This window comes from Apiospora hydei (assembly GCF_038363865.1).
Source record: "Apiospora hydei strain CBS 114990 chromosome Unknown utg000004l_segment0_segment0, whole genome shotgun sequence".
In the NCBI taxonomy this organism is placed as follows: Eukaryota; Fungi; Ascomycota; class Sordariomycetes; order Amphisphaeriales; family Apiosporaceae; genus Apiospora; species Apiospora hydei.
In genome coordinates, this window is record NW_027117363.1 from 4495736 (window position 1) to 4517143 (window position 21408).

General features: G+C 54.7%; 10 protein-coding genes across 10 annotated transcripts; 6 read left to right on the forward strand and 4 right to left on the reverse strand.

Moving 5' to 3' along the window:
* Positions 1–628: 628 nt before the first annotated feature.
* Positions 629–1725, reverse strand: PG997_003949 (uncharacterized protein; the record flags this gene model as incomplete). The annotated part of the gene is made up of 2 exons (XM_066808264.1): positions 629–1018; positions 1063–1725. 2 exons carry the CDS (start codon positions 1723–1725, stop codon positions 629–631), a joined length of 1053 nt encoding a protein of 350 aa, XP_066671882.1.
* A 624-nt stretch (positions 1726–2349) lies between these two features.
* Positions 2350–4863, reverse strand: PG997_003950 (uncharacterized protein; the record flags this gene model as incomplete). The annotated part of the gene is made up of 5 exons (XM_066808265.1): positions 2350–2489; positions 2560–3847; positions 3908–3942; positions 4012–4316; positions 4727–4863. 5 exons carry the CDS (start codon positions 4861–4863, stop codon positions 2350–2352), a joined length of 1905 nt encoding a protein of 634 aa, XP_066671883.1.
* Positions 4864–5912: 1049 nt separating this feature from the next.
* Positions 5913–6841, forward strand: PG997_003951 (uncharacterized protein; the record flags this gene model as incomplete). Its single annotated transcript, XM_066808266.1, has 2 exons — positions 5913–6267; positions 6351–6841. The coding sequence occupies 2 exons, from the start codon at positions 5913–5915 to the stop codon at positions 6839–6841; spliced, it is 846 nt and encodes a 281-aa protein (XP_066671884.1).
* A 379-nt stretch (positions 6842–7220) lies between these two features.
* On the forward strand, positions 7221–8309 carry PG997_003952 (uncharacterized protein; the record flags this gene model as incomplete). Its single annotated transcript, XM_066808267.1, has 1 exon — positions 7221–8309. The coding sequence occupies one exon, from the start codon at positions 7221–7223 to the stop codon at positions 8307–8309; it is 1089 nt and encodes a 362-aa protein (XP_066671885.1).
* A 75-nt stretch (positions 8310–8384) lies between these two features.
* Positions 8385–8693, forward strand: PG997_003953 (uncharacterized protein; the record flags this gene model as incomplete). Its single annotated transcript, XM_066808268.1, has 1 exon — positions 8385–8693. The coding sequence occupies one exon, from the start codon at positions 8385–8387 to the stop codon at positions 8691–8693; it is 309 nt and encodes a 102-aa protein (XP_066671886.1).
* Positions 8694–10284: 1591 nt separating this feature from the next.
* Positions 10285–10722, forward strand: PG997_003954 (uncharacterized protein; the record flags this gene model as incomplete). The annotated part of the gene is made up of 1 exon (XM_066808269.1): positions 10285–10722. One exon carries the CDS (start codon positions 10285–10287, stop codon positions 10720–10722), a length of 438 nt encoding a protein of 145 aa, XP_066671887.1.
* Positions 10723–11476: 754 nt separating this feature from the next.
* Positions 11477–13372, forward strand: PG997_003955 (uncharacterized protein; the record flags this gene model as incomplete). Its single annotated transcript, XM_066808270.1, has 1 exon — positions 11477–13372. The coding sequence occupies one exon, from the start codon at positions 11477–11479 to the stop codon at positions 13370–13372; it is 1896 nt and encodes a 631-aa protein (XP_066671888.1).
* Positions 13373–13961: 589 nt separating this feature from the next.
* On the forward strand, positions 13962–14378 carry PG997_003956 (uncharacterized protein; the record flags this gene model as incomplete). The annotated part of the gene is made up of 2 exons (XM_066808271.1): positions 13962–14034; positions 14137–14378. The coding sequence occupies 2 exons, from the start codon at positions 13962–13964 to the stop codon at positions 14376–14378; spliced, it is 315 nt and encodes a 104-aa protein (XP_066671889.1).
* Positions 14379–14863: 485 nt separating this feature from the next.
* Positions 14864–17692, reverse strand: PG997_003957 (potassium transporter 12; the record flags this gene model as incomplete). The annotated part of the gene is made up of 6 exons (XM_066808272.1): positions 14864–15932; positions 16012–16184; positions 16239–17003; positions 17093–17279; positions 17355–17402; positions 17463–17692. 6 exons carry the CDS (start codon positions 17690–17692, stop codon positions 14864–14866), a joined length of 2472 nt encoding a protein of 823 aa, XP_066671890.1.
* A 2211-nt stretch (positions 17693–19903) lies between these two features.
* Positions 19904–21288, reverse strand: PG997_003958 (branched-chain amino acid aminotransferase; the record flags this gene model as incomplete). Its single annotated transcript, XM_066808273.1, has 2 exons — positions 19904–21126; positions 21213–21288. 2 exons carry the CDS (start codon positions 21286–21288, stop codon positions 19904–19906), a joined length of 1299 nt encoding a protein of 432 aa, XP_066671891.1.
* Between the last annotated feature and the right edge of the window lie 120 nt (positions 21289–21408).

The following is a 21408-nucleotide window of genomic DNA, read 5'->3' on the forward strand; positions in this document are numbered from 1 at the left end:
CTGTGCCTAGAGTAGAACGACAGGGTATGTTGTCTTATAATTGCCGCATGAACTCGTAGTAAGATGATGCTAGGCTCTGCTCTTGATATGAACGCAACCCGGCATGGATCGCAACGGGAAAATGAAAGAAGAAAAAACCGAAAAAAAAGAGAAGGAAAAAAAAGCAAACAGCGACAGGACGTGTTTGCTGCGTCTAGCAGTCCTGTATTGGCTAGTATGCGGCTCGTAGCGAATCGGCCGCCACAGTACTTTGCTTGCTTGGCGCATGCACCGATCGATAGGAGGCACTAGCTGCTTATGATGCGTTGTCGGAGGCGCCAACTACTCGACGGTATTGTTTCAGCGCCGAGACATACAGCTGCCACGCCGCCAAGCGAGACAACACGAGGCAGCTTGTTGTCCAGGACCGCTCCAATGGTATGCTCCAGGCTAGCTATTACGCCCTCATCCGCTATTCTTGGCGGTGATCTCGAGATATAAACAGCGCAGCAAGTTGCCCACAATCATGGTATCAAGACGGGATCGTAAGGCAAGGGATTGGGTATCACATCATAATAATGACAAAACTACAACGCCACCAGACAGACAGGAATAGACCAAAAGCAAACGCCTCTGCCTTCCCTCTCACTCACTCCCTCTCGGGCTCATCGACATCCCGTTTGACGGAACCCACCCCGGTGGTAGCTTGCTCGAAGATCAACTCCCTAGCGTGCTGAAGCTCCGCCCGAGCCGTCTCGAGCACCTGCGCCTTTTCCTGGACCACCTGATCCTGCTGCTGAAATCTGCTGCGGGCATCGGCGAGCTGACACTCGACGTCCAGGCGACACCGCCCTACCTCGGCCCTCGAGGCCTTGATCTTGTCGTGGAAGGCCATGTCGGTGAAGATGTTGTCGAAGACGACGTCGCTCATGATGCTGCCCGAGGCGATGTGCACCGGTAGCAGCGGGGTGACCTGACGCTTCGACTGGCGCTGGGCCTGCTTCATGAGCCGCCGCGCCTCCTGGATGGCCAGCTCGGCCTTGTGCAGGGCGCTGCGTTCCATCATGTCCATGATGGTCCCACCGCCAACATGTCCATCCGGCTGTGGTCCAGCGCGTCTTCGATGTGGTACAGCGCCTCGTCCATTCGCTGCATGACCTCGCCGAGCGTCTTGATGACCTCCATCTCGCCCTCGGCCCGGACTTTGGCGTCGTGGTACGCCTGCAGCGCCTCCTTGGCCACCTGTTCCCTGCTGTCCTCCTCGGGGAACTCCGGCGTGGGGCCATCGAAGATAGCATCGTACATGGTGTCCAGGTCGTGCTGGGCCGAGTTGTGACGTGACATCATACCCTGTAGCTCCGTCCTGTGGACCATGGCTGCCTCGTGCAGGGCCTTGAGCGTCTTCTCCTGCTCCTTCGCTTTGTGCTCGTCCTGCAGCGCGTCGAAGTAGTCGCGCTCCTCCTTGGCCGCCTTCTCCTCAAATTTGTCATTATTTCCCGAGACCTTATAAGCAAAGCGCTTCACAACCGAGTCCCGATAGTTCATATGTTCCTTCAGCTCCTTTTGGCGCCTCTTGTCCACTTCTTTGACCCATTTGGTGGCATCAGCAAGCTGCCGTTCTAGATCGCCGAGGTAAAGCTCATGCTGTTGCAACGACGGCTTTGCATGGTCCGTCTCGGAGAGGATGGAGAGCAATAGACTATTCCTATCCGAATTCGTCTGTATGCGCTCTGTGGTTGAAGCCATAGTTTCTCTTTTGCCGATGAGAGTCAGTTGCGGTCGGTAATAGTGGAGACAGATGACAAACGACAGCACTCCTGCTTCAATGTGAACATCATGGGAAATGCTAACAATTTATCGAAACGCTGAGGCGAGCCGATGATGCCATGATTACTAGGCAGACGTTCCTGTTGGTCATTGCCACCCCCCTTTGCCTCTTGGCTCACGTAGCGAACCAGACCGGGCCGGCCAACCCAGGGCAGTGGTTCGTACTGCGCCCCAAAACAGCGTATGCACCGCCACCCACCATGGTACGATATCTTAGGTTCTACATCCACTACCAGGCATGATTACTGAATACTGCCACAGTACAGCCTGCGCTTTTGTTGTTATCAGCCCGATCTGGCAACATCACGCGCTCAAGGTTTGTATACCGCAACAATGCGACTGAAAGAATTAGTCAGTCTGAATCATGTCTGCTTCTGGTGTGAGCACACCATGTGCGGCCACAAAAGAGTATATGTACGTCCTCAGTTCGTATCACGGGTAGGTTGTGAGAGACTACATGTCTAACCAACAACGACTTGACTGAACATGATTTGTGTCCTCATCAAAAGATGGATGCCGTGTAGTGCAGAATATGGAAGAGTTTTAAGCGGTCGCCACCCACGACTCTGACGTGCCGACTTCTTGTCCACCGTCAATCATTAACATCACGGGCTCTTCAGTTCTTGGCCCAGGCATATCCACAGGAAAGTATGTAAAAGGCAAGCGTATATCCCAGAAAGAATCTAGATCATATTAGCCGTCGCTTCGTAAAAGGGGTATACACCAGTCTCTAGGTTTGTCTGCCTCACTCACCTTGGAAGACTTCAGATGGCATTAGATCAGTCGTGAAAAAGGCTGGCGAAGAACTTGCGTCCCCCGGCTCTTGTTGAGCGAGTGTCTCCTCGTCGAGCCGATTCAGGAATATGCGTAAGGCTTCGGCCGCTTTAGCAGCCTCAACTGATGTCGAACTGGCTTCGATCCAAAGGCCTTGTGATTTCCGTAGAAGTCTCTTGGTTTCCTGGAGCTTCTCGAACTCCAAATTGGCCCGATGATGCTGAAGGTAAAAACAGACGGCAAGGGCCCCAGCGAATAAATCATAGCTGACCAAAGAGTTGAACATAAACTGGCTTGAGTATAGTTGCCCGTGTGGTTTGCTCTCCTCCACAATGATGTGATGCAGTCTGAGGATTGCCAGTCCGGCCTCCAATGCCCTTTTTCGGGAATATTCGTACTTCTCCAGCCCCTGTTGCTGTCCCTGGGATGGGATATACTGGCGGTGAAGTAACAGTTTGCTCTTTTGGTAGATAGTATGCAAGAAGAACTTCTGACTGACAACCGCGGTGCTCGACAGGATGGATTCAGACATGCCTTCCCATCGAAAGACGTCTGGTACGTTTGCATATACATCGTCCAGAATGGCATCAATACGAAGGACTTCTTCATAAGAGGGTATTTGGACCTCTGTAACATGTTCCATAACCATGCCGATGACCCTCACAAGCCGGGTCTTTGTGATTGTGTACAGTAATGGTGTCACATCTGTTTCAGCTCTCGGAGCTGGCAGCTGGGCTGTTGAAGAGTCAAAATCGGTATCTGAATAATTGCCTGGCAGTCGAGTGTCCGAGACACTGTCGCGGATCAGCTTTGGCATCCCCATTTGCACAGATATGCTGAGGTCCACTTGGTAAAGAGTAGCCCAGACACGTCTTCTCATTTCACCCTCGTAGGGAGAGAGCTGCGGGAAGTGTCTGGGGTCGCGGTGGTAGCCTTGACGCATTGCAATGTTGACTGTGACGCTAAGGATGAGCCACGACTCGATTTGGGCATCCATGCTCGTGAAATGTTCGGCAGTAAAATAAGCCAGTAGTGCCTCGACAACATAAGGGCCGCCCTTGGTATACTGGCCAAGCATAAGTGCCTGGACGGCTTTTTCTTGGTAGCCGGATGTGGTCTCTGAGGTAGGCTTTGCTTGTTCTTGTGTGGACCGGTCCCTTTGGAAGCCCACAGTGTGTTGGACGCGAGAGGCGATGCAAAGGACGGAATACAGCATACTTATCCAGATAATGGAAACCGACGATGGATCGTCCCAGAACCTCTTGTACTGGATTAGGTTAGCTGAGACAAACATGACGCAAGTCAGTCAATTTCTGGGTTGACTTACGGCATTGAGAAATTCTCCGCTGTGAACAATTGCAGCTATGAACCGCATATAGAATTGTTAGTCTCTGCCGATGTCTTGGTAACTAGATTTATTGCTTTACGCACCTGCAGCTGAGTCCAGAAAGTTGAAGAAGGCAGAAATGAGGCGATCTGAAGTTCTCCTTGGTGGCAGTGATGCCAGAATATCTGCTCGAGTGGCGGGCGGGCAGCTGTAGAAGAGCTTCGGCCCCGGAGACGAGGGATGGCTTGAATGATCCGATTCCGCGGGGGACCGACTACTATCCGATCTCTGCTCTCTGCCCTCCGATATACCATCAAGAAGGACAGACCAATCTGTGGCGGTACCAGGTATGTGGTCAGCGGATACCAAAGCTGCAAGCGTGTCGCGAGGGGTAAGACAGGAGTAACGCCTACGATTCGAGTTTACCCAGGTGCATGATTGTAAGCTTAGCCTTCCTGAATCGAGGTCTCTGGGTACCGTCCCCACCCCGGAAGCGTCATATCTCGCTATATTTCCCATGTTGGTGTTTGAAGATGGGTTGGGAGTCCCAGAGGGTCTCGATGGGTGAACGTCACTTGTACCACGGTGCATCAGATCCCCAATCAAACTCTCCAACTGGGATACTCTGTCTTGGATGCCAGTGTATGGAGAGCTAGTGGGTGTATCACCTTGCCTGCCCCTATGTGACCGAGGAGCGTTTGCATAAATGCATTCCAAGTTCCTCCTTGAGCAAGTTCCACATGGCTGGTGCCTGTCACAGCGTAATCTAGGGGGTGTGAGATCAGCACGTGTTCAGCAATACAATTTACAAACACTCACTTCCGTCGGCGGCAAAGGTTGCAGCTCAGTTGAGGCTTGTCTCGTCGGCGATTCAGGGGTGGACGAGGCCGGCTTTGAGGCGTGGAGGACCGTGACGCGTTGTCGCCTATGCCGTTCTGAGGAGATTCGTCGGACATGGTGCAACACTGGCCATGTAGGATTCTGAAGGTAGGTTCATCAATACTGTCGGATGATATGTCTAGGACGGGCATTGCTGAGTGTTGAGTGGGATTTCCTTGTTCTTTCGTCGTCCGACCATCCGACCATTCGACCATCCGTTCCGATGCTCCGACCCTCCGACGCCCCCACCAATCAATTGATTCATCGCCAAGATGTCGACATGATCATCTTGCATGCTTGTACTCAGGACCATGGCAGTGTTTTTCAAGTTTCACGATGAGATTGGTGAAAATCCCTTTCCTGGTGCCATCTCAGAGATCTCTGGTTGAGCCTCTCGAGCCGCATCTCGCATAACGTCTACGGCGCACCAGCTTTGTCAGACCATACCACTGTAAGACCTGGAAGCAATGGCAAGCAAAGCAGACAGTAACATGCATTGCTATATCCATACGCAGGTACACAGGCATCACTGGAGGACCCTACTCCAGGCAGAATTGGCCCAGAAGCGGAGGCATGAAGTAAAAGTAAGGCCAGGGTTCTGCCATGATGCTGTGTTGCTGATGCTGTCATGGCCGTTGATCGAGGCGCCCGCCACGACGAATGACCCACATAAGCTGTGGCAGATAAGATTGGCAGCAACAGTGGCAGCAACAGTGGCAGGCATCCCGAGGGCCGAGGACGAACGACTTCTCCCCCGCCTTCACCTGCCACGGAAACCACGCTGTGCGCGCTTCCCTGCTGCCACGCCCAGGACGATGCCGGAAACCAGCACTGTCCAGACCACCTTCCTGGGGAAACTGGGCAAGCCGGGGAAAGCTGATGGCGACCCTATATAGGTAGTCCTATCACCGGCGGAGCTCTCTCTCCGTACATTGATACATTGATGCATCGTCACCCACACGTCATAAGCTGGATTGAAGTACCACTATCATTGATGCGACGAGGCCTTCATTGACAGCAGGAACAGCAACCATAATAATTCCCAACAAGCCTCAGCTACGCCTTTCACCTCGGAGGCTTAATCACATCATTTTCCTGCCTCTCGCCGCGACCCCATCCGACTACCATGGAAGACAAACCAATTGTGCCGGTCCCGGCACCATGGAAGCTCAAGGGTACGGTATACACGGTCAGTTTCTGGGCGCAAGCCAGTAAACTGCCGGATTTCGCCTACTCACCACTCGAGGCCGAATCCGACTTCTCCGACCCGGCGCGATCGGGGGAACATCTTGGTGGTATCAGCCAATTCCAGATCATTCGCTACACGGAAAGCCCGGTCGGGCCCTATGACGAGCTCATTGTCTGTCCCGGTTTCTTCAAATACCAGACAGAGGAGAACGGCCAGGTCAAGACGAAGAGAAATGCGCGCATCACCCGGATCTACGTCTCGCAGAAGTACACGTGCTGGAACGGAAGGAAGAGTGAGTTTGTCTCTTTCTCGTCCCTTGACTTCCTACCTAGCCTGACGAGGTGCAATTGTCCGCTGACACGGGTGCGGCTGCAGATTGGAACATACCGAAACACCTTGCGCGATTCGAGTTCAATGACCTGCCCGATAGTTCAACAACGGTCAAGGTCTACCCGCACGATACCACTGGCGATCTTGCCGAGACCCAGGCGAGCGAAAGCCCCTTCTTCCAAGCCACGATCCAGCCCTTGAAGTGGACCCCGTCGTTTCCGTTGTCATTGAACTTCTTGAAGTACATTGGAATCGACGCATCACTGGTGCAGCCGCCGCTTCCGACTGGGGATGGTAGCCAGCAGGAGCTACCGGGTACGGAGCACTGGTGCAAAGTCTACCCTGGGCAGAAGACGAGAAAGGCCTGCATCGCCTGGGTAGACATGAGCCAGAAAAGCGAGAAAGAGGTGCCACGAGCTGGCTACGAGAACTTCTGGCCGGGGTTGGGACGATGGCAATTGGGCTTGAAGATGGAAGACGCCGAGATTGAGTTTGGAGAGCCCATCTACTGGAACCCCTCACAGGCCAAGCTATGATGAGGTGCTGAGCGGCGGTATGCAGATCAGATTCTAGTGCGAAATGCCTGAAATCCAAGTTGAAGCTACGGGGGATGCTCTTACTAAAATGACCTTTGAGACTATTGACAAGAAGTCGGGCGGCTATTGCTATACTTGACATACCACATTGTCAATGTTCACGCTTGCGCTTTCCTATACACACAATGTCGGCCATCCCGTGTCGCATAACCACTGTGCCCGGCGTGATAAGGGGATCTACTCTCACGACGAACATTCTTCGTCATATATGACAACTCTACCACATGCTCAATCGTCAGCTCTACTACATGTCCAACTGGCAGCTCTACTACACATTCAACACTGGTCTATATCAATACAGTATCCCAAAGTCGGAATCATGAGTAGCTGGGCTCAGAATTCTCATCGCAACGACCCTGGAGGTGAAGCCATGGCTTTTGACCTTGAGGAAATACCCTCGTTATTCCTTGCCACGAATGGAGACGAGGTACACGAGGCTATGAATGATGACGGAGGTGACATATACGAGATCTTCAAGGGCTACAATGCGCTCCACTGGCATTGTGACACCCCCTCCACGTCGCCCAGTCTCATCTGGGCCCTCGTCGAGTACGGCATCGACATCAACGCATTTGATCAACACAAGCTACCACCCAACTCCGGTGCCGGGCGTCCTCCCCTCGCGCGACGAACGGCACTGGGCTACGCGTGCTTCAATGGCAACGTCAAGGCTGTGCGTACGCTGCTTACGCTAGGTGCAAACCCTCTAGGGGGCCCTGGCTCCTTGGAAACGCCATTTGAAAAGCTGCAGCTTGGAGGCCAGGAGAAACCAGCCGCCCGCCCGAAGTATCCCAGTCCACTACAAGACCTGCTCAGCCAGCGGATCGGTGGCCCGACTGGGGTCTGTCCCTTTTCCTACCATCTGACGACGAGTATTGCCGCGTCTGATGACAACAATGATGACGTGCCCCGTTCGTACTACCAGATACTCCATGGCTGTAGCCACGGGTACGGCTCAGGTGCTTCACGGCCCGAGTGCAAGTGCTGCAGCTTCGGCTTCGATGTCGTCGCGGCCGCGCGTCTTGATGCGGCAGGCCGTGCATCCCAAGCCGCCCGCGCCGAGGACATCTATGCTGCGCAAGTGGAGTTCGCAAGCATGCGAGTTTTGAAGTGCGGCAAATTTCTCCTGGAAAACATGAAAGACGAGCAGCTCTCCCAAGGCCACGATGCAACCCTACCGTCGCCCATTGACTGCCTGCTCCGTTCGGTGTGGCACTTTCTGGGGCCGACCATGTTGTGCTGGCGAAACCGCTTCGCGCAGAGATTCTATGGGCTCGATACGGCGACTCTCACCCGCAGGGAACTCGTCCGTTTCATAGCGCAGGACCCTTCCGTGACAGCCCTCGATCTGCAGCCGTGGGCCAACCTTGTCGTACACGCTATGGCAGCGAGTCCGCCTGGACCTTAGAGGAGTCAGACGGGTGAGCTAGCAGTCTCTCCGAATATCCTCAAAAAGACGGGCGTGGACCGTCTCCTGGCGATGATGGAGGCTTATCCCGGTCTAGATCAGTGCCCTGAGGGGCAGTACGTTGATGTCACGTTCGGCATGCTCCCCGGAGGTCTACCCAAGCCTTTACCACAGCCAAATGGCATCAGTAGCGACGAAGAAAGGGCTAGTGACGAAGAAGAGGCTAGCGACGAAGAAGATAGTAGCGATGACCAGACTGTGCAGGGTAACAATTTTGATGGGTCCGACATTGTTACAATCTACGATGGCAATGGCGACCCGTGCCAGCTGCCAAGGGAGGTATACGAAGAGTATCGCCGCGGGGGATACAAGTTCTCTCAGTAAAGCAGGAGTTGTCGAGGGCTCCGGCTTATGGCACGCCAGTTGAGAGCTGACGTACGTGTATAGCAAGAAGTAGGATGATGAGACTATAGCACTAAGACGACGTTGTTGTCTAACAGGCGACACGTCAATTCGTTGACAAATGTCTTTGCCCAAAATAGAACAGCGGCGGCATTTCTCCGTGCCGGCCGGCTTTAGCCGTACCTAACGTGCCTCCACCAGGTTCCCTTTGTTCCGTCCAGCCAGCGCCATTGCCAGCGTCCCATCGTCGGGCCAGGTTAAGTAAGTACTTAGCTAGGCTTTCTTAAGAACTCTTTCTAGAAAACGGAGTAATTGTGGAGAAGGAGAATGCAGAACAAGGTAGCAATTGTTCGTATTATGGTTGACTAGGTAACCAACCCATCGAACGGGCTTCTTTTCGTGTCCTGCTCGCCTTGCCCATGATGTGGTCCGGTAGTGCCGTGACGAGGCGAAGGGAGGGGCCGCGGGCGCAAGCGGGCGCGAATGCCAGATCGGGCAGTAGGCACATACCTACCTGGTAAGCACATACATTTTAAGACAGCAGCTGAAGACAGCGGACTACCGGCTGACAGATCGATCGAATGCGGCCCCCAAATCTAGTTTGATGTCTCTCTGTAGTCAGTTGGCAGTTGGGTGTGTCTACTGGGATTGGCTTGGGATTTACTGGACTAGGTATTCCGTCCGAAAGTAGTCGGATGCGAGCGTTTGCCTGGCAGCATGTGTGAAGTGTCCAAGTGGTGGCTTCTGGATCGGGCAATCGATAGTGCAATGTTGTCTAGGCTCCCTGGCTCCCTGGCTGGCTCCTATACCTCCATGAACTTAGTCGCCCGAATGGAGGCCCACTGAAACCCGCTTCTGCGCTTCTTGGGGGATACGAGATCAGCTGAGTGCCGATCACCTCGTGTCCCTTCCGCCCCGGTCTGCTGCCGGCGAGCCGCAACTTTGGCAAGCCACCCCGCCCGTAAGACCTAACGACGGTGGGGAGAGCTGAGTGGTGTGGTTGAATGAGGAGAAGACAGCGCAGCAGGCAGAGGATACGCCGGCTTGACACTTGGCAGGCTGGGCTGGCCTTCGCTTTCGCTTCGTATACGCACGCACATATGCACGTATACGCGCGCGCACGCACGCACGCACACATGCACGCACGGTACAGTACAGTACGGGTGCGGTGCATGGAAATAGAATCAAGATGGAGATCGGAAGGGGAGGGGAGGGGCAGGCAGATGCAACGTTGTCGTTCTGGGCCCAGGGCTTCGGCTCGTTCGACGATCTCCCCAGAGACACAGAGACAGAGAGAAGGGAAGAGGCGGTATGTTCGGGATGATGTAGACCGCGAATGGCATGGCCGTCCCTCTGGGATCTTGAATATATAAAGCGCCTCCTCATTCCCTCATGGTTGGGATCGATCGCTATCATCATCAGGATCTCATCTCATCCCATCACTCACATATAACACTACTAGTATTATAATCACCACCTACCACCTCCACCGACACTCTCTGTAAGGCCCTTTGATACCAATAACCTCTAATCAACCAAAACACCAAACGAAACATTAACATCAACCGCCACCATGCTTTACACCAGTCTCGTCAGCACCCTCTTCGCCGCCGCCGCCCTCGCAGCCCCTACCGCCAGCAAGTCCATGATGGCTTCAGGCGAGTGGACCATCGAGTCGCTGAAGCGGACGTGCAACGCCGACGACACGTCGTGCGACTGGGAGTTCAAGATCAACACCAACACGCCCGGCGTCGCGGTGCAGGCCTGCAAGGTCACGGCCAAGGGCAAGCCGGCGTCGCAGACGGACGTCAAGGAGCCCCAGTGGTGCGGTCCTTACCGCGTGACCACGGGCTGGAGCGACCAGTTCGGCAAGGACAACGGCTTCACCACCCTCGCCGTCGTCAACGAGGCCAAGAAGCTCATCGTGTACCCCGCCTACCAGGACAAGCAGCTCAAGAACGGCGTGCCCGTCGTCCCCGACCAGAAGTACACCCCCGCTGCTCTTCCTTAAGCGAGCGGTTGAGGCCAGACTTGTCAACGCATCAAGATGATGGACGGACGAATGAATGAATGAATACACGGATCAATCAATGGAGGGTTTCTGTACAGGGCAGGAAACAGGCCAGTAATGTTTAAACATTTGGTATCGGGGGCGCATATGATATGTACTTGCCAGTCATTCCTTTAATCAGATCAAACTCGGAATATTCCATACCAACCGTTGCTGCTCGTTGCCCTTCTCTACTTAAAGTGTACCGGTTGTCGTCGAAAGTTGCGGCTGGTAGTCCCAAGATCAACATGAATCAACTGACTGACGGATGAGAGCAATTGAGCAAGTAAATGACAGCCCAGCATCCGGGCGGTTACCGCCTAAACGGGACCTATCGTCGTTGGGCCCAGGACGTGCTCAGGACGTGCCCAGTCACCACGTCACAAGACTGGCCCCGAAATGGCTCCAACCACTGGCATTATCCACTGCCAGGCCAGGCGGTTAGGCGGTATAGGGCCTAGTCACTGCCTGGAAGGCCCCTAGCGCACCCGGAATGATGGGTCTTTCCCACAGCTGATTAGATTGATAAGATGAAACCGAAAGCGTACCGAAACCAAGAAGAAATCATTGCGGCCATCGGAGTCAGCAGGGCAGCAAGCGAAGACGTCTAGCACCTGCTTTCCACCAGGTACAAATATGGATCCGTCTGCTCAAGTCGTCTGCTTGCGTACAAGTCGCATCACACCGCAGACGAAAGAGCGCAGCGTCGGCGATCATGGATGAAGCTGCCACGCCGTGGGCTCGCGATCTCCTCCGCACAAGCCTGCGATATGCCAAGTCTCCTCCGTCTCCAGGCGATGTCGTCATCACCGACTTTACAGACGACCCCGACAAGGTCGAGTATATCCGAATCCTCATCTATCATATCCTGCATGGACGGGACATAGTTGCTTGCTATAACCTGGTATTGGCCGTCGTACTGGCCGGGTTCACGGTTCGCCACTTCGTCACGAAACGTCGAGACCAGGCAAGATGGAACGGCAGAGCTCATGCCCCCAGTTCCTCGGAGCGAGCAGACAAGTTGCCATCTTCGTCGTCGGGCACTACCTTGCAAGGCACCCGATCGCCTCGTGACTCGGTCAAGCTGGACGTGGACCTTGAGCGGCAACCGTTGCTGGCTTCCACAGCGCGGCCAGACCATCGAAGCCTGTCCAGTGCGATACAGGCATGGCTCATGTATCAACCGCGACCTGTTCCCTTCGTCAACCGTACACTACCTCCCAATGAGATGTCGCTTTTCGTGCTAGCATACATCGCCCTCAACGTCTTCTTCCAGTTCTTCCAGAGCCCCCTAGAGCCCAAGTACTTCTTTGCCTTTGCCGACCGGATCGGCTATGTGTTCATTGTCAACTTGCCTTTGCTCTACCTCCTTGCCGCCAAGAACCAGCCTCTAAGCTTCCTCACGGGCTATTCTTACGAGTCGCTCAACATCTTCCATCGCCGTGTCGGCGAGCTCATGTGCTTCGCCGCATTCGCCCACACCGCCGCTTTCGTGGCATGGCAAGTCTGGTGTTGTCCGACTTGGCTACTCGTTGGCGGCCTTTGTGATTTCTTGATAGAGCAGCGCAACCTTCTAGGCATGGGCTCCCTTATTGCTTACGAACTGCTCTATGCCACTTCTCTGGCCAGCTTCCGCGCCCGCTGCTACGAATTGTTCCTGGCGTCACATGTGATACTCCAGGTCGCGGCTTTGGCATTCTTGTATCTACACTTCTTCACCAGTCGGCCTTACGTCTTGGTCTCTCTGGCCATCTTCCTGATTGACCGTCTGGTCTGGCGTCTGAGTCTCAAGTCTGAATCCTTCACGGCCGACTTGGAGGTGTTGGAGGATGGGCAGACCTTGCTTCTATCGGCGAACTGGAGCACGCTTCACCAACCCGACCAGCCATTTTACTCCTGGCTACGACACAGCATCCGGCATGGTTGGAAGCCGATGGACCATGTATTCATCACCATACCATCGCTGGGCCGCACCCATTCATTGCAAACCCACCCATTCACCATCGCCTCGGCGGCACCAAGGCGCCATGATGCACATGAGGCGGGGACGCCACCACATGCGTGGCTCTCACTTTTGATTCGAGCGCGAGACGGCTTCACCCTGGACCTGCTCCAATATTCGCGTTCCCATTCGAGTGTCCCAGTGCGGATAGATGGGCCATACGGGAGCCCCGGCGCGCTCGAGATGCTTCGCGCATGTGACAGTACTGTGCTCATTGCCGGGGGTTCGGGCATCGCCGTGGTGTTTCCGCTTGCCTGGGCTCTCGCACAACATCGGCCATCTGCTGTCGCGCAGGGCCGACAAGACATAAACCTGTTGTGGGTGGTGCATTCGCGCAGTCATCTCAGCTGGCTGCCCCGAGAGCGACTGGACGAGCTCGCAGAGGCCGGCATCCACGTCACGATACCGGGGCCTACGGCAGAAGCTGGGCGGCCTGATATCGCAGGCTACCTCGCCGAACTAAGCGCCCGAGCCCAGACGCGACAGCAGGAGCTAGGAGTCGTCGTTTCGGGACCGGACAACCTCAATCGAGCTGCGAGGAATGCATGTGCCCTTGCTGTCAAGGAGGGCGCCAAGATAAGACTCAGTGTCGAGAAGTTTGGCTGGTGATATGTTCTTTGTGAACAAATCCAAGAGTCTTCTGAAATTGCATAGCCTTTTCTTTCTTTTACGGTTTCTTTGTTTCCTGGTATTTTTGGAGTTGTAAGGTGGCAAAGTCCCCAGCATAGCCGCCTCCCTCGCATCGCGGCGTACGGCTGAGCAAGGAGAGATGCCAAAAGGGATTGATTTAGAGGCAAACATAGCAATGACCTGAAGAGGTCTCATGACCTGAAGGTTAGCGTTCAAAGACAATTGCCCCTGTATAGGTATTGACGGTTACTATCTACTATGTCGACAGGTGAAGCCGCATTCAGATGTCACGAACAAAGATGGCCCTATAAAGAGAGTCTGGTCGCCCTCGGACTTGCAGAGACAACTCCATATACGGTAACACAACACTCACATTTTCTCCAAAACATATACACCCATTCGTACTTGACATATTTTACGTACAAACTCGAAACAATGATGCTCTCCTATACTCGCGCCCTCGGGCTCTGGGCTCTGCTCGCCCCCCGTCGCCCTGGCCATCGATATTCTCCAGGGCCAACAGTATGAGGACAAATGCACCTACACGACATGGATTGGCGAGACCAGCATGGAGTCGCCTCTGGCCGACGACTGCCTGGCACTCGCCGCCAAATTTGGGAAAGGTCATTACGGTTGGTTCGGTAAGTCCCTATTCGCCCCCTAGCACACTCGCACTCTACACTCCCATCCTTGTTCGGAAGAGAGAAGAACCCGATACTAATATGTGTGGTGTCCCATAACAGTGAACCAAGGTGACCCCAAAATTTACACACAGCTGTGGTGGCATGGCAGTTGCGCCTTGGGGGTGCGCCCGGTGACCAAGGGCGGCAAGGCCAACTTCTTCTTCGGGTCCACCGATGCCCACGACGTCGTCTTCGACGCGACCATGAGGTTCAAGAACAGCAAGACGGGGAGGATCGGGGCGCGTGGCGTGGCGCATTGCGAACTCTCCGACGTGGAATGGGCCGTCTTCCACAAGGCTTAAAGGACTCGTTATGGCTTGCTTCGATCTGGGGTTGTTGGGAAGGCTCACTCAACTCCCAGTCCTTTTTGAGGGGGCGGCTTTTGCTTGGGGGTTTAGCGGAAGCGATTCCACATTTCTTGGTTACTTTATTACTTTATTCGAACGAGAGATTACCTACTCTAATAAGAAGTTGAGACTGTCCTATTGATAAAGACCCCTTTGTGGCCCCCGTAATAACTCCGAAGTAACGACACGGTGACATCCTGCCCCGTAGCAGATACCTCAATCTTCAGTAAATCTGCTGAGCGCCTGTGTAATTAAAATATTAAATATATCCAATCCTTTTCAAGACAGAGATTCCCCAGAATAAAGTAAACTGTCACAACTCCCGCTGAAAACGACAAAGTGGACATCCAAGTAAACATAACATACTGAACGAAACATCTCGATGCCTGTTTGTTGCATGTGTAACTGCGCCCCCTTGCGCGGGTTCTGATTATGGTCAATCAAATCTCCTTCACGAAGCCGACCTCGACCACGCGGTCCATCGAGAGCCGCAGGTTCGCAATCTTGGCCCGGGTATTCTCTCTGATCCACAGGAAGGTGGTCAGGACAATGCGCCGGAATATCGAGGTGTCCTGCTTGATCTTCATCTGCTCCTTGCCGACCACATACATCACTTTGGCCGCGTACGAGCGATCGAGCTGCGCCAGCTCGGACCTAACAGCCTCGTTTCGCAGCTCGGGCGGCTCTCGGACCTTGCCTTTTTCTTGGGCACGTTCGCCGCTCGTCTCGGCGTCGGCTCGCTCTTCGACTGTCGGGCCGGCGGCAGCCGTGTGCTTGAGATGGGCGCTCTCCGGTTTCGCAAGCCCCGTAGTCATGGCTTGGTCCTCCCCTGGCTGCGTGTGTTCTTCTTCTTCGGGCAACGTATCGCCGCCGGCTTGACGGACGATGAATTTCCTTATCTGTTCGTAGATAAGAGCACCCAGGTCTGGGGAGATAACCTCATCCATGAACCCGTGCTTCACGACCAATCGGTAGCAACCTGGTATCGAGCCGAGGCGCGCTATGGAATAGCGCTCGCCATCCGGAACCGTTGGGGCTTCCACGGGATGGAGGTGGAAGAAGATCAAGGTGTCAGGTATGGCGCCAAATTTAGTCACGAACTGGGAAAAGACGGTTGGTGTCAAGACTCCCGTCTTGTCAAAGTAGATTCCGAGTCCGCGGATCTTGGAAAGAGTGCCACCGCCCCAACGGTCAGCAAGCGACAATTTTCCGTCTGCTTGTTTCGTGATCAGATACGATGGCTTGAAGCGATCCTCGGCTTCGGCGCGCCATTGGTTCTCCTTTCCGAAACGCCAAAGGAGAAACAGGCCCGCGAGAATCCCGGCGATCGTAAGTGTGAGCCATGCGCCATCTGGGACTTTGACAAGGGAAGACGATAGATACAGTCCGTCGATTGTCGCGAAGAACAACCAGGGAAGGAAGACGAGGAACGGCGAGAACTTCCAGACAATGAGCGAGACTAGAGTCACCATACAGGTATCGAAGAACGTCACAAACATGACGCAGACACTGGAAAGGGAATATCAGTTAGCCACGGTTGTCGTAGGACGACGGTTTGGGCTACGGAGGAGGACGGAGGACGACCCACCCATAAGCATTTCCGAGACGTGTCGTGTTGGAATAGGCGCAAGTGACGACGATAGTGAGGACCATGAGAATCCAGTTGAGAAATGGAACGTAGAGCTGCCCATGAAACGTTTTGGACGTGTGTACAATCTTCATGTGCGGGCAATACGACAGCTTCATAATCTGACTCGAAAGCTGTGTAGACTAGTCAGCTACTAGTCGCGATATTTCCAGTGCAGTATCGCTTACCTGGTATGTCGCCGTGATGATGGCCTGAGAGGCCACAATGGCCGCAAGGATGGCGACGACAAGGCTAGGATACAACATTCCGGGCGGGAGGCAGTTGTAGAAAGGGTTGCTGTAGGCGTCAGGGTGGACGCTGATGTAGGCAGCTTGGCCAATGTATGCCAGCAACAGGCAGGGATAGGTATAACACATCCAGCTCAGTTGGATCGCTCTCATGCTGAAGGCGCCCAGGTCGGCGAAAAGGGCCTCAACGCCAGTGAAGGCCAACAAGACTCCGCCGAGCATCCTCCACCCATCCGTCTTGTTGTCGATGAAGAAGTGGATGGCGTAGTAAGGAGAGAAGGCCTTCAGCACGGAATGGTCGTACTGGACCAGGTTGTAAATGCCAAAGCTGGCATTGAAGGCCAACCACAGGATGACGATGGGCGCAAAAGTGCTGGCCAGCTTGGAAGTGCCCAGGGGCTGGAGCACAAATAGCAAAACCAGGATTCCGCAGGTAGTTCCTACAATGGTGGACGACGAGATGTCGGGCTTCACGACGTTGAGACCCTGCACGGCTCCGAGAACCGATTGAGCAGGCGTCAGAACGCCATCAGCCATGACCATGGAAACGGCCAGGACTCCGATGGTCTTGAGTAAGCCGCGGATGAAGCTTGACTTCTCGATGCCGGAACGAATGGACTTGTTAGTACGATACAGATCCTGGGTCTTGTGCCGCTCCATCCTCACGAGCAGAGCTTCTCGCGGGTCCCGCTGGGTAATGTTGGCCTGTGTGTGTGTGCGCGCGCATGTCAGTATTACGCTGTGACGTGCATCTTATTCGAACAGATCGTAAGCAAAAGAAAAGCTTTGCTCACATATCGCGTCAGGAGGGAGTAGCAGCTAAACGTGCCTCCTTCTCCCTCATTATCGGCATGGAGAATGATGAGCACGTATTTGAGGGTCACCATGATGGTGAGAGACCAAATGATGAGCGAAAGCACTTGAAGTACATCATTGTAGTCTGGTGTGGCGGTGAAGGTAGACGAGAAGACGTATAGAGGACTATCAGACCATGTCAGTGATTGCACCTCTCGTCAAGGCCGCTCTTGTTTGGGGGGGGATGTTGGGGTCTCTTACCTGGTTCCAATGTCGCCGTAGATGACTCCCGTTGATTGGTAGGCCAGCCTATTCGACAGTAAGTGGTCAGATTGGGGGTAGTACAAAGCCACAGGCCATCAGTCTTACCAGAGTAGAGTGGTCCCCTTGAAGACCTGTTTCTTCCGGCCATCGTCGCGGTTCCAATCCTGCTCATCCTCGACGTCGCCGGTCTGGTCGCTATGCTCCTGCGAACTCCTGGAGGCGCTTCGCGCACGGGCGTCGTGACTGCGCGTACGGTAAATACCCCCGGCTTGGGATGATTTCTCGGGTTTGTCCAATGCCAAATCGTCCGCGATGGTGATTGTCGGGGCCGTCATGGCTGCGATCGTATACGGAACCCCGTGAGGAACGCAGTACGTAAGAGCAACGGGACGCAGCGGCAAGCAGCAGCGGAGGAGTGTGTGAGACAGACAGGAGCAATGGGAAGAGTTCCAGGTGTGGGTGAAACAGGGTTCGGTCAGCACATATAAGCGACTCCAACCAGCTGGATCAGGCTGGATTGTCGGAACGTGAACGCCACGTTCCCAGCGAGCCGATCGGGCCCATCCATGTCTATCTACCGTACATCCCTTATGTATGTACGGGCTGCCATACAGAGTTCATCGCTTATGGCGTCGTGGTGTGAACCAGAAGCTCGCATTGGACAGTTGGGACGAATCAAGTCGCTGGTCAACCGCATCCGAGGGTCCCAACCTACAGTACGTGTAGTCACTCACAAAAAAACAGCCCCAGGCAGGCAAGCCTGTCCTGTCCTGTCCTGTCCTGCCTTGTTTTGTCCTCCTGCTGCTGGGCTCAAGCCTCAAGGGAAGGAAGCCGTCCTCTGAGGCACAAGACACGGTGCTGATTGGGCAGATAAAGGGGGAGAGGATGGTCAGGACGCTGTGTAAAAGAAGCCAAGGGCCGGCTCGAGATAAGCTTTTCATTTGTCGACGCTAAGATGCTTGCCCACGCCCCCTTGGCCCTTGGTCTGCGGCACGCTGTTTACGGCTTACGGTATGATGTCAGTGGATTTCGCGGCCCTTGATCAACGATATCTATCTCCCAGCCGAGCCAGTCGAGAATGCCAAGATCTACCCGGGGCCTGCAGTGTCACCACGGAGAGATTGGTTGCCCGCGGCCCCCGTGAAACGAAAATGCCGCAGCCTGGCAGCGTCCAGTAGGCATGTAAAGAAGCTGTGGACGTGGGGGGTCGTCGGTGAGATCTTTACATGTGAGCAACGACCCTGAAATTGGGAATCCGTAAGTGCGGGTTCGGTGCGGTACTTGGACATACTTCGTGGGCTGGGGTCGATGGTGGGGAGGGCGGTTGGCGGTTCAAGGGCTAGACCATTCCATCGTTAGTGTACATACTTACCTAAAGTACTTCCTTACAGGTATGTAGGTAAGCATCAACAGCATCCATGGTACATATTCATATTCAGCAATCCCATAGCACGGAAAGACGGCAGAATATTATGTGTAACGCGTTTTCCCTTCTTCCTCTTTTTATTTCACCATGAGTTCACAATTACATGGTTTAGTCACCAGCCTGACGTACACTCCTCCAATCGAAGTGACCAGGATTGCCATGTACTGGTAGTAGCCAGTGGCTAGGTTCGATAGCTTCGCTGTTCGCAGCCATGCATGCCGTGCCCTGGCCATGGCATCCTCCTGCAGCCTGTCCCTGTCGGAGGCCGCCCTCGTCACGAAATGAAGACCGCCCACCTCAGCTTTGCACTTGCACTCTCTCTCCCTACAAGCAGAAGTATAGGTATAGAATGTATGGACGAGTGCTTATACAGATACCAGCAAGTAAATCCCGCAGTGTCCACTTCCGAAAACGCCTTCATGGTTTACACTTCAGCATGGGGTGGGCAGTCAATCAATTGCCGTTGCCATTCGCCGTTACATCGAACGGTCTGCCACCACAGCTCCCAAGACCATCAAGGAAGATTTTCGATTCCACTCTACACGACATGCGGGCATATGGCAAGCGTACATGGATATCAATTCTGCTGGCTATTTGTACATATGTAGTTGATCTTCTTAGCACTCGCGGGGATCCGAGCAAGCCTTGAGCTGTCGGGAAGAATGCCGACGTTAAAGGCGTGCAAGGCATTGGCCGCCGTGTCCGTAGGCCAATTTGCGTCAAAGACAGCTTGGGTGTAGCAGTGCATGTCGTCTACCTAGCCCCTCATCATCTCTCAAGACTCTCAAGACTCTCAAGATTTCGAGTGACCGGATCCACTGTTCAGCCAAGCTGAAGTGAAGTCGGGTGCTGTCGTTGGCTCGTCAAACGATTCCCTCGCCGCCTGCTCGTTCGCCGTCTTGTTGATGCGATGCTGAGACATTTCTGGGTGCCAGCGATCGACACAAACCCAAGCCAGTCACGGAGTCGTATCTGCGCGGCTCCATCAGCCCACCTTCAAGCATGGCCTGGAAGAAGTCCCTCATATTGAACACCCTAGATCTTGTTTTCTTTTTATATATACCATTTTGACCCCATCTATTTACACTTTTGTTTTTTTCTTCGTGTTGCCTACACCCGATTAGTCCATCTGGTCCACGGTCTGGCCGTTTCCGTTGGTTGCCGACGGAACACCTTCGACCTTGGAGCCATCGGCGGCGCTAACGGCAGCGTTCCATCCAAACTGGTCCTTGGCCTTTCCTTGCTGGATGGCCTTGAGCTGTGTCAACAGCTTCAGGCAGATGGGGTCGGCATCTTCCTGGCTCTCCTCGATGAAAGTGACCTTCTCGGACTCGCTGTCGCTCGACAAGCGGGCGTGCTCCTTGACGGTGGATGTGATGGAGGCTGACGTCGTAGGCGCCACGCGACGGGTGATGGAACGGATGGGCACCAAAGCAGCAGCGGTGCCAGCAGCCATGACCTCGGAGAATTGGGGAAGCTCTCCGTACTTGATCTGCAGTTGGGGGATATCCGTGTAAGTGAGTGCCAAGCTTCTCCTGCGGGGGTTGTTCATCATGATCCTTCCTATTAGATGAGTACTCACCGAGCGCTTCTCCACCTTCCAACCAAAGCTGCGGCCAAGCTCCTGGATGCTGTCCGAGGTGACACTATCAATGACCGCCTTGGAGTCGGGCACGACCAGTGTCACGTCCTCGCCGTTCTTGATGGCCCCGATGAAACCACTGGTGCTGAACTCGTCAATCTCCGAGTGCGAAGCGCTGTCCAGGTGCAGGGTGATGCCGAAGCCCTGGTTTCGTGCTCTCTCGCTCCAGCGCAGCACCGGCGCGTAGTTGCCGCCGACCTTGGCGCTGCCGGTGCCGTTGGGCGCGGCGCGGTCGAACTCGTCCAAGATGAGGGCGTTGACCGGGTGCGTGCCGTGGTAGACACCGGTGGGCAGGACGTAGACGCAGAACATGTACTCCTCGGGCGGATTCAGGCCCAGCTGGGCGCTGGAGCCGTAGATCTGGGGGCGGATGTACATGGCGGCGCCGGTCTCGTGCGGGGGCACGTACTCGGCATTGAGGGAGACGGCGGCCTTGACGGCGTCGACAAACAGGTCGTTGGGGACGGGCGGGCAGGAGATGAACTCGGCCGAGTGCTGCATGCGGGCGGCGTTGCGGTCCGGGCGGAAGACCTGGATGTCGCCCGAGGGGGTGCGGAAGGCCTTGAGGCCCTCATAGGCGGTCTGGCCGTAGTTGAGGGCCGGGGCCATGCCGTGGATGCGGATGAAGGGGTCCGTCACGAACTTGAGCGGCGACCAGTTTCCGGTCTTCTGGGAGTAATGCGACTCGATGTGGCCGTTGACTACGACACGGGACGGAGGTCAGCGCACACGCAAGAAACCATGGCTATACATGACCAAGACACGGCAGCTTGGGTCCTATGCACACCTTCTCTGACGCGGAATCCGACGTTGGACCAGTCAATCGTGTTGACCGGAGGCGGCGGGAAGGCGGCGGCGGCCATGGTGTGCGGCGGGGGATCGTGTAAACGGCGGTGACTGACTCGAGCAGCTCGAGTGGCGGTTGTATTGTAAGGACGAGGTTGGGAGAAACTGGGCTCTCAGCTAGGCAATTGGTTCAAAGA